General features: G+C 41.6%; 1 protein-coding gene across 1 annotated transcript in view; it reads right to left on the bottom strand.

The window, feature by feature from the left end:
• Nucleotides 1-12,279, bottom strand: part of hydin (HYDIN axonemal central pair apparatus protein) — a gene marked incomplete at both ends in the record, with an annotated part of 297,572 nt that overhangs the window by 196,592 nt on the left and 88,701 nt on the right. Inside the window, 7 exon segments of the mRNA XM_084331981.1 lie at nt 699-864; nt 6,008-6,247; nt 6,795-6,932; nt 7,342-7,425; nt 7,590-7,703; nt 8,615-8,742; nt 9,125-9,261. Of these exon segments, the coding sequence (XP_084188107.1) occupies nt 699-864; nt 6,008-6,247; nt 6,795-6,932; nt 7,342-7,425; nt 7,590-7,703; nt 8,615-8,742; nt 9,125-9,261 (1,007 nt within the window).

Here is a 12,279-nt window from a genome sequence, read left to right as displayed (position 1 = left end):
TATCCAATCAGGTGCATTCCACGTGGGGAAAGGGGAAGTAGCATGTAACAATATACATTTTTCATCAATAATAATAATAATAATAATAATAATAATAATAATAATAATAATAATAATAATAATAATAATAATAATAATAATAATAATAATAATAATAATAATAATAATAATAATAATAATAATAATAATAATGTTCAGTTGGTATCGCATGCACTTATTTGTGTTTCACTACACACATGAGTGCATGCCAACTGTTCACCTGTTTTATAGCAACATTACTATCACCGACATCTAAGAAACCTTCTAAGGTTTCTCTCCTCCACATTGCCTGTGGTGAATTTTTTCCTATTGCTAGGTTTTAGTGAGTTTTTCCTTACCTTCGCGTGGGGTATGTCTGGGAGTGTTGCATTTATTTATTTTGCATTTATTTAAAAAATGTTGGACTTTATGGTGTTCTTGTTTTGTTCTTGACTTATTGTGATGTTTCTTCTTGACTTGACATGGGGATGGGGACATTAACGTGTGTTGTCGGGCCTTACAAATACATTTGATTTGATTTAATATTGATAAATATAAATATATTGCTTTTCCCCAAAATAAATTATAGATATATAGATATATAGATATAGATATATAGTCTACACATAACAATTTGATCTATAGCAACTTTAAATGGTCAAACTAGTTTCTATAGCTACCGCCGTCGGTCGGTTGGGGACGGTCGGTCGGTTGGGGACGGTCGGTGGGTTGAGGACGGTGCTCATTGTAGTACTCCAACAGCTCGGCGGGCAGAAGGTCTCCAGGCTGCCTGGGGGGCAGCAGGATAATGTCGTGTTCATCATAATCCTTCATTAGACGCAGGATCTGGAGGAGAGAGACAGAGAGAGAGAGAGAGAGAGAGAGAGAGAGAGAGGTGCTTGCACCTCATGGTACCAAAGCACCTCAAAGGCACTAAAAACCAAATCGCCTTAGGTCTGCAGATGCCAACCTCCTGACACCTCCCACGACCAGGCTCCGGACCTGGGGCGACAGGGCCTTTGCTGCTGCTGCCCCCTCCCTCTGGAATGCCCTCCCCAGCCATATCCGTGATGCAAACACCCTGACATCTTTTAAATCAGCCCTCAAAACTCACCTTTTCAATCTTGCTTTTGACCTCTAATTCTGTCGGTGTTATTTTATTTTTGTCATGTATTATTTTTGTTCTGTTTTTTGTTTTGCCATAGTTTGTCTCTCCTTCCCATGTAAAGCGTCTTTGAGCACCTGGAAAAGCGCTATATAAAATAGATGTATTATTATTATTAAATCACAAACATCTCAAAACAAACTAGTCAGACTACTGCTTGACCTGACTCCTAGAACCCACCTCACCCCTGCCCACTTTGCCAACCTAGGATGGGTTAGAGTAGACAACAGAGTACAGCAACTTGCAATGGGCCTGGTCTACAAGATACACTACACGACCAAGGTACCCATGTACATGTCAAAATACTTCCCAAAGGTCAGTGAATACCACGATCACAACACCAGAGGGAGCTCCACAAATCATGTTAAACCCAGATTCGGCTCAAACAAGGGACTAAACACGTTTCGCAATTATGCCACATCAATGTGGAACGCCCTACCCAAAGCTGTAAAGGAATGTGAATCACTACCCACTTTCAAAAACACTCTCAAAGAACACCTACGGGAGACTGCATTTCGAAACTGGCCCCTACAAATGTCCTAACCCAGTTGTACAGTAAATGACCAAGTATGGCTTTGTCAGTATTCCAATGTACAGTGTACAGTGCCCCCCCCCCCTTACCCTGTGTACCCTCTGTGTGCTATTGGTGTCTCTAGTCATTCTTTACTATGGTTCAACTCATATCTCCCTCACAGACACCAGTGTGTATCATATCGGGGTAAACAGTCTGACTTTTTGATTATGGACAAGGGTATTCCTCAAGGTTCATCTTTAGGACCATTATTGTTTTCTATTTGTTAATGATCTCACCCAGATACCATCTGACTGTCATACTCAGGGCCGCCTCAGGGGGTGTGCGAGCAGTGCGGTCGCACAGGGCCTCGCGGGAAGGGGGGCCTCGCCCAAAAAAAAAAAAAAAAAAAAAAAAAAAAATCCCCTTCCCGCGAGGCCCTTTTTCATCACAGACCTAAAATCTAGTTTTTCTTATATGCTTATATATTTCACATTAGACACGTTTGTAGAATGTGTCTGACTTCCTGCCTCTGCGGCTCTGCAGACTGCAGTTTTCCGGTTTCTGCGGATTTGCTGCTCTACAGATTTTAGGATAGTGTTTCCGGCCCGTCCGCCGACCGCCGTAATACCAAATAGAAGAAGAAGACACACGAGGTAGATAATTCAGCGCTATTCAGAGGAGCGAGGCGAGTGGATGTCTTTTCAAAAGCCGCATGGATCAGAAGAAATTACACCGTGGGCCAAGAAAGTCTCCTTCCAACTTTACCATTGGCGCCGGATTGATACTGCGTTATGGTGAGTCAACCTATGATTATATTCCCGCCGTGGACCTATGCTCTCTTTCTCTCTCTCTGGAGCCAAACTGGTCGACTAGCTAATATAGTACTACTAGTAGCTAACGGTGTGTGCCTGGTGTCAGCGCCTGTATTGCTTTTCTCATGTTGTAGTTTCAGTGGTAGTGCGTTAGCTTATGGTTAGCAATAGACGGGTTGAGCTAACTGGCTAACTGATAGCATCAAAGTAACGTGCGCAGCCAGCAGCTAACGTCGTAGCTAGCTGCCGGCTAGCTGCCGGCTGCGCACATTACTTTGATGCCATCAGTTAGCCTAGGCTAGAGTTAGCTGTTAGCTTGTGCTACGAGTCGACCATTGACATTAGCCGTGAGAATAGCAGGGGGTTCTGGCTTATTTTGTCCTGCCAGCGAGAGGCCTTTCGTCAACGTGGAGACCTGTGTTGCGGCCTTTCGCCCTGCGTTCCTTTTGTGCAGGTAAGATTAATGAAAATGTCATGACATTACCCCACTCTTCCTTCCTTCCCCTCCCGAATGTTTTGTTAATAACGATGTTTTTTTCCAGGCAAAACATATGCTACTTCACAACATTTGGAGATACGACATGTGCTGTGTGTGAATGTCTTGGTCGCTTGTGTAGCTTGGGTAGCGTTGGGCCGTTGGCCAAAGCTGTGTGTGGCCTGGTGTCACAGTACCTGGCTAGCCTATTTAGCTGATGTCGGCCATTGGCTCCTTGCTGCTTTGGTTTCTCTGGTATAGACCCTCTTCTTGTTGGATTTAAGTGTTGATCTTTGTCCTTTTGGATCTCTCATACATGCTCTAGTCTCTCTCTAACACACACACACATGACAAACACACATGTTCTCTCTCTCTCTCTCTCTCTCTCTTTCTAACACACACAGTCTGCCTATGGCGGCCTTTCTCGATGGCTAGGCTGTGCTCAAGGATCTTCAGTCACAGTGCTCAGGTATTCTGCCACTGTGTACTCTCTGTTTAGGGCCAAATAGCATTACATTTCTTTCCAATGTGTGTCTCTCTCTCTCTCTCTCTCTCTCTCTCTCTCTCTCTCTCTCTCTCTTGGATTTAAGTGTTGATCTTTGTCCTTTTGAATCTCTCATACATGCTCTAGTCTCTCTCTAACACACACACACATGACAAACACACATGTTCTCTCTCTCTCTCTCTCTCTTTCTAACACACACAGTCTGCCTATGGCGGCCTTTCTCGATGGCTAGGCTGTGCTCAAGGATCTTCAGTCACAGTGCTCAGGTATTCTGCCACTGTGTACTCTCTGTTTAGGGCCAAATAGCATTTCAATTTCTTTCCAATGTGTCTCTCTCTCTCTCTCTCTCTCTCTCTCTCTCTCTCTCTCTTGGATTTAAGTGTTGATCTTTGTCCTTTTGAATCTCTCATACATGCTCTAGTCTCTCTCTAACACACACACACATGACAAACACACATGTTCTCTCTCTCTCTCTCTCTTTCTAACACACACAGTCTGCCTATGGCGGCCTTTCTCGATGGCTAGGCTGTGCTCAAGGATCTTCAGTCACAGTGCTCAGGTATTCTGCCACTGTGTACTCTCTGTTTAGGGCCAAATAGCATTTCAATTTCTTTCCAATGTGTCTCTCTCTCTCTCTCTCTCTGTACACTGTATATTGACTGTAGAACGGGAGCTCTCTCTCGCTCTCTCTTTTGCTATATGTTGACTGTATCATGCCCCGCCTCGGGCAGCGCTATTATTTAAGAATATGTTGACTGTAAAAAAAAAAAAAAAAAAAAATATATATATATATATATATATATATATATATATATATTTTTTTTTTTTTTTACCTTTTGGGGGGGGGGGGGGGGGGGGGGCTCGCGTTAAATCTCGCACAGGGCCTCGCATTTCTCCCAGGCGGCCCTGGTCATACTCAATTATACGCTGACGATTGTTACTCAGCTGATAGAGTTGTGCCCTTCCTGATGGCTTGTCATACAGAACTTGTAAGTCGCTTTGGATAAAAGCGTCAGCTAAATGACTAAATGTAAATGTACACGATACAGTGATTTATTCCTCCAAGTCTGATATCCTACAAATTCAGCATGCTTTACACTCATTTTGATGCTGTTCAGAAATGGTTAGCTATTAACCAACCAGCTATTATTCTCTTCCTATCTCTCTCTCCATATCTCTCTCTCTCTCTCTCTCTCCAACAAAGGTATCTGCCAGTGCAGGTGGGTGACTGTCACTCAAAGCGCATTGCGAGTATGGGCGGAGCCCAGCCAAAAACAGCTTGGACTTTGCAAGGGCAGAAAGTGGTGCACCAAAGTACTTGATTAAAAATACATAACAATGAATAAATAAATAAACAAGAAGAAGTCCTATAGTATGCTGTTTGGTACTAGATCAAATTTGTTGCAAATATCAAATAATTTGTCGATTACATTTTTAGATTGTGCTCCTCTTGAGAATGTCAATGAATATAAGTACCTGGGTCTTTGGCTTGATTCTCAACTCACTTTCAAGTCACATATTGTTGCTGTGATAAAGAAAACAAATTGTAGCCTGAGAATATTGTATCGTTCTATTAACTGTTTTTCTCTCCAAGTTAGAAAAATAATCATTACACAGCTGGTACTTCCAATAGTGGACTACGCAGACATAGGCAGAACACCTCACTATCAAACCCCCGTCCTTTAAATGTCACTTATAATAGTGTTTGGAGATTTGTATTGACTTTGAGGTGTCCTTATAGAACCCATCACTGTCTTATGTTTGAGTCGGCTTTCCCCTCATTTCAGAAGACATTTTCATTGGTTGCTTTTTGTTTACAAATGTATTTACTTTAATTATCCCCCCTATCTAAAGCATTTCCTAATTCCATATAGTTCAACTTATAATTTAAGACACATGGATCATCCTTTCTTTACCATACCTCGAACCACCAAAGTTATTGGTCAACTTGCCTTTAAATATAAAGCGCCAGCTGATTGGAACAAGCTGCCTAGTTCACTCAGATCTCTCACTTCTTACCAGTTATTTAAGACATCTTTGTTTACTCATCTGCAGACTACTTGCACTTGTTACTAATTGCATCTGATTTACTGTGTTATGGTTTACATGTTTACAGATCAAACTGTAATTTTTCATGTACACTTATATGGGAACATATTATTGACGATCCTCTTGGGAGGAATCAGTGTGGACTGTGGGGGTGAGCTTGGGAGTGTCTGTCAGTGTATAAGTGTATTTTGTTGTCCTGTGTTTTGTTATGTATTGTATGTTTTGTATTTTATGTTAAGGACCCCCTCACAAACGAGATAGCATATCTCAAGTTTATCCTTCAAATACATTTCAAATTTCTTCCAAGATACTCTCATACTCTCTCTCTCTAATCCTTTCTGTCACTCACTCGCCATTGTCAAAGTTAGTAGTAACAAATAGTAGAAAAACATGAAAAATCTACAACCATACACATTAACGAACAAACAAACAAATAAATAAATGAATACAAAGGAGACAGAGTCGTCACCTCCTCCTCCTCCAGGTACAGAGTGTCCTGCTCCAGGGAGTAGAACTCCACCGGGAAGGGGCAGGGGTTCTGGACAATGACCTGGGCCTCCTGGCCAGCGCTGAAGGGCAGGATGGGTTGCACCTCCAGCCTTGTGGTGCAGAACTGCAACTGGGGATCCTGGCCCCTCCCCCTGGCCACCAGCAGCACCCGTTGACAGCTATGGGACACGCCCACCACCAGCTGCTTGCGGTAGGCCCGCTGCAATACACACATGTTCAATCTTTACCAAGTGCTAAATGTCTGATACTGATGATATTTTTACATGGGGGACCCCCCCCCCCCCCCATAAAAACAAACAAACAAAAACACACACACACACACACACACACACACACACACACACACATTGTACATATGTCTATACTGAACACTGTGACCTCTATTTTTACTTCAATTTTACATGCTATACTATTTTATTTCATACTTATCTTGTCTAGCACAGTCTCTGGAGCGTAACAGTAAGAAGCATTTTGTATAAAAGTATTCTGTATGACAACTATTAAAGAAACTTGAAACACACACAGCTATTGGCTGTACACATACTCAAGAGGAGGTACACACACACTTACACACACACACACACACACACACACACACACACACACACACACACACACACACACACACACACACACACACACACACACACACACACACACACACACACACACACACACTTAACCACCAATGGACCTATCTCAACAACAACAACAACAAAAGCACACATACAGAGTTTGTTCCTTACCCCCTCTGCAGGGCTGAATATGACCTGGATGTTGACTCTCTCTCCAGGTTGGAGCAGGCCGGAGGAGGGCACCAACTCAAACACCACAGGTGGCGGTCCCAGCCGCTTACGCTGGTGGAGAGGCAGGCACTTATTCACCTGGATGGATGGAAGTATGGATACTAGGCATATGGAGATGGTGGTCTCACTCATGGCCTTAACCCTTTCAGGTGTACAATCTCAGAGGATTGAGCGTTCTACTGATGCTGTCAAAATGCCACAGCCACTGACTGTGAAAGATATTGAGCGGTAAATTCAAAGGTAAAATACTGACAAAACACTCCAAAAAGAAACATGGTTCTGAAAGGGTCCAAGGAATATTTGGATATTTGAAATTTGACTTGGTTATCTTTCTCTATCTTTTTTTTTATCAAAATTTCTAAATTTGTGCTTTGATTTCCCCCCTCTAATGTTAGCGTTGTTAGCGTTTCCTCATTGAAGCCATGGGGCACTACTAGCAGTAAGCTTATGATCTCAGCTTGTGGTATAACACTAGTGTCCTGCCTACCTTGTTATCTGCCTTCTCCTTAGCTACATGTATGCTCCACTGGCAGGGCACAGCCTCGTGATTGGAAAGCTGGATCGTCATCACCTGGTCGCGGAAGTAAAGTAAGTTGTAGCATGGAACTTTTATTTATATCATCTGAGATTATATAGCTATAGATTCATTCATATGGCATTATTTATTTAGATCATCTGAAATTATATAGATATAGATTCATTCATATGGCATTATTTTCCATCACACCACCTCACCTGACACATGCCACACTGCACGTTGTCAAACTGCAGCGTATCCGTGGAAACCGTGACGGTTGGCATGGTAACAAAGGCACGCAGCCGCACCTGAAACGTGGGGCCTCTTGCTACCTGTGAGAGAGACATAAAAACAGCAACCGGATGTTAACCCTTTCCCTGCCACACGACAGCCGGTTAACCCTTTCACTGTGACAATACAGAAGGTTAGCCTTTTACTCTGCGGACGCGGAGCTAATGATGCTAATGATGGAGCATCGCCGTCGGTTGTGTGATAGTAAAGGGTTAACCTTCTGTCATGTGGCAGTGAAAGGGTTAAATACCTTGGTCTGAGCGATATATCACTGCAGTTAGGGGAAAGATATTTGTGTATCTCCCAAAATATAAACTTTTCAGGAATTCAGAAAAACAGCCTCATTTTCAGATTGACATCCATCTATTTTTGTTACATTGGGTTTTCAATGTGTTTCATAGGCCCTATGGTCATGACACTGGCTCACGTGATAGAGAAGCATGTGAACATTCATTCCAAAACTGTAGATAAGAGCTTTTCATCCGATAGCATTAGTGAGAGAGGTTACAAAACATATTTACAATACATGCAATTCTTAGAATAATTTGTCATCATGAATGAAAACAAAATCATTTTGAAGCTAAATGTAACTTAAGCCGAGAAGATACTTCTTCAAACAGTAAATATGTTTGTTAAACTAAAGTGTGGGTCTAGCCAGTGTAACCTCCTGCTTCAAACAGTGTTCCTGGGACCCAGTTCTCCTCTCAGGACCGTTAACATTATTCAGATTATGAAATTTGTTATGAGATTTATTCAGTTATGAAAATGTACAATCAGATTTCTACTTCTCGGAGCCTCAGATTTCTTCCCCTAAACTACTTAGCGCAAATCAAGAGGATAAGAAGCCTGAATGATAGACATGATCCATCTCCCTTAAAAAAATATAGCTAATAACCATGAGCCTTCTAAATATACATGTTATACAGCAGGGCTTGTGTGCATGTGTGTGGACCTGTATGGGCATGACAACGCTGACGTCGCCCATCTTCAGATTGGCTCCTTGGGGGTCAAATTTGACCGTGAAGTTCTGGGTCTCACGGTATGGCAGTTTCAGCACTTTGTCCAACTCACAACTGAAACCTGGGGGAAGACGCAGAAATGATGGTATAGTTTTTTTTTAATTATATATATATATAATATATATATTTGTTTACATTTATTTAATCTTTATTTACCCAGGCAAGCAAGTAGGAGCACATTCTTATTTAATTTATTGTGAAAAGTGTGCATAATGTTGTGTGGGGGGGGACCCTGCATATATCGGTATCGGTTGATATCGGTATCGGAAATTAAGAGTTGGACAATATCTGTATATCGGGTATCGGTAAAAAAAGCCAACATCGAACATCCCTAGTCTTAACCCTTTCACTGCGGTTACCGTCGGTAGTGTGATAGTAAAAGGTTAACCTTCTGTAGTGTGGCAGTGAAAGGGCTAATGTCTTTCATCATTTCACATGTGTACCTGTGCCGGCTAGAGGTGTGCGGTCGGCACGGAAGGACACATCCATAGCTTTTATGTTGGTGATCTTGGCGGTGTGGGTGGGGACCTCGCCGTGGCTGACGTAGCCAAAGTCTAGGACATACTCTGGTAGCAGACACCTGGAGGAAGGGTGCAGGAGGGGTGGCAAGAAGATACAAGAAAGGATGTCACCAAACAGCTTGGGTCCAGGCTTACTGTATACACTGCACTGGGCCATTTAGAATGTTTGTTCTTTAATAAGTTGAACGTTTTGAAGTTTGAAAATGTCTAAACAATATAATGGTCTACCTGTGTGTGTGTGTGTGTGTGTGTGTGTGTGTGTGTGTGTGTGTGTGTGTGTGTGTGTGTGTGTGTGTGTGTGTTCAAGTTTGTTTATTATTTGTCAAATAATACAGAATACAAAATACTGAATATTTGTTACTAAAATGCTGTTTCTGTATGAGCCCCTGAGAGTGTGCTACTGTACATACAGTAAAAAAAAAAGTAAGTAAAAAAAAAAAGTCATTAACACATTGACCGCCAGCAGCAGGGGGCGCTGATCCCTTCAGCACCAGGGCCCTCATTTATCAATGGTGCGTATGGACAGATATGTGCGTAAAGTGTGGGATTTATCAATTTGAACGTGTGCTTGAGATTGTGCGTATATCTACGCACAGATCAGACCGTGCGTAGGGGGTAGGTTGTCACATTCACTATATTTCACTACCAGAGGGTCCTGTCTCCCATACTTTGGTATTTAAATGTCCAGAATTTGGGTCAGAGTTCACCTACATTGTCATCTTTGGAGTGAAACAGCTGAATTTGAGGTGAGAGGACCTTTTGTGTTTTTCATGTCCATTTGTAAATATTCCGCTCCTCAGTATTTTTCTTCTAGGCTTTTACACAATTGGTTTATAATGAAACAATTATTACCCTTAAAAAGTGTGAAGGGATAGCTATAGTTTAGATTGTTGTTAGCTAGCTAACTAGTTGTTAGATGGCTGTTAGCCTTGATGCTATCAAGACATTCCAGTTGGGGTTGGTCGTCACATTTTATTTGGGGTTGGTTGTCACATGTTGTGTAGGCTATTATTGTTAGGCCGATTTATTGTGTTCTTATTTTGTTATATAGGATGGCCTAAAGATGTGTTTCCTGTTCATGTTCATGTTAAGATGCATTAAGTTATGTATTTTTGTCAACTTGTTAATGCAATTAAACTTTCAAATTTAGTTCTGCCTTCTTGTCTTCTTTTTAAGATTTTTTTGTCACACTTTTTACTCTAGCGTGAATTGCTCATCATCAAAACATCTTTCAATAGTCATTCCTACATTAAATTGAAGCTTAAGATGTTGGCTTGAAATGTGTATCCCTCTCATTTTCCAACGTATTGTAACAAAGAGTTAATCACCTATCAAAGACACTCTGACACATGGTGTGACAACCAACCCCATAGTCTGTGACAACCATCCCCATGATGGGGTTGGTTGTCACAATGTGTCAGAGTGTCTTCGATAGGTGATTAACTCTTTGTTACAATACGTTGGAAAATGAGAGGGATACACATTTCAAGCCAACATCTTAAGCTTCAATTGAATGTAGGAATGACTATTGAAAGATGTTTTGATGATGAGCAATTCACACTAGAGTAAAAAGTGTGACAACGTCCCCCGTTCTCCCCTACATTGCACCCAGCGGTAGAATATGAAGACTGCAGACGGACGGAATATGCTTTCATCAGTTTCAACCCGTAATTCATTCTAGTTAATTGTAAAATAGCGACATTAGTGTAATTATTGTCAAACCCTATAAATAGCATTTGGAATAGGTATTTCCGAATTAATTCAGCCTGGTTCATAGCGTTATTATAGGAATACTTCTCGCGGTGTGCGCTCAGATGTTTTCAGAGATATAGGGCAGTCTATTTGCAGAGAGAAAACATCATAATATTAAGTAGAGTCCGCTACCCGAGACACATTCTCCTTGATTTGTACCGCATTTTGGGATCCAAATCGGAGCGTGTAGCAAAACGCAGTGTTGGATGTCGTAATTTCCCCAATCCCCAACTACATACAAAATCCATATATCAATAACAGGAGGCCAAGAGAGGATTTTACACCAGGTTACCCAACATCATCGGAGCAATAGACTGTACCCATGTAGCTTTCAAAGCTCCATCAATAAACAAATCCAGTTATGTGAACGGGATTCCACTCGTTCAATGTACAGATAATCTGCGATGCGCATTTTGGCTGATAATGTCGTTGCCGGTGGCTGGGAGGAACACGACTCATTCAGGCCTAATTGTATTTAATTCAATTGTAATGTTATTACTGGGGTATCTGTAATTAAAACATCACTTAAATGCAGATCAGGGTTATCCACTGAAGCCATAATGACTCTGACCAAAACCACGGACTCACAAGCGCACAATAGGCATTGTAGAGCGCAAAGTTGGCCTGCTGAAATTGATTTCATTTCAGTCATTAGTCATACAGTGCTTAACACTTTGAGTGCCAGCGACGAGAGATCTCGTTTCTTTTTTTATTAGCGATTTCCATTCATTTTTCATCAATCTAGCCTCACATTACCACTGCAAACTCTCTCTGAGCTCCATTGGGAAAATACCGCCCCCTATCGTCTCTCCCTGTGGTACTGCACCCCTTTGGATTGAATTGAATGAAACGCATGGGGGGGAAAAGATCCTGCTTCCACATTTTACTTCTCAGGCATACTCGAGCCGATCGGATTCATTGTGGACCATCAGAACAGCGTGGAATCTGTGTTTCGACCACCCAGTGTTGGATCAATAAACAAGATTGATATTTGGAATGGCGATCAGGAATTGGAATAATCTTTTTGGAGAACATCTGATCTGAGGTAAGGAATCTATTTGACCAGTCTTAGGATAATCAGAGCTTTTTTCACAGAGATATCAACGTGGGCCCTATGTGTGTGTGTGTGTGTGCTGATCAGGAAATGGATAATAGATTTTTCAGCCCGCTTCTATAGCGTGCATAAGTACACATACTATCGATAATCTAGCGTTTATTTGAAAACTATTCATAAATAGGCCGAAAAATGTCAACGTTTTTTGTGTATTCCAGTATATTCCAGTAAAGGGCAATTATCACAGAATCTTAAATTTTTCCTGAAACTT

Source organism: Notolepis coatsorum, assembly GCF_963971535.1.
Source record: "Notolepis coatsorum genome assembly, chromosome: 16".
NCBI classification, from domain to species: domain Eukaryota; kingdom Metazoa; phylum Chordata; class Actinopteri; order Aulopiformes; family Paralepididae; genus Notolepis; species Notolepis coatsorum.
This window is presented reverse-complemented; position numbering and strand designations above follow the sequence as displayed.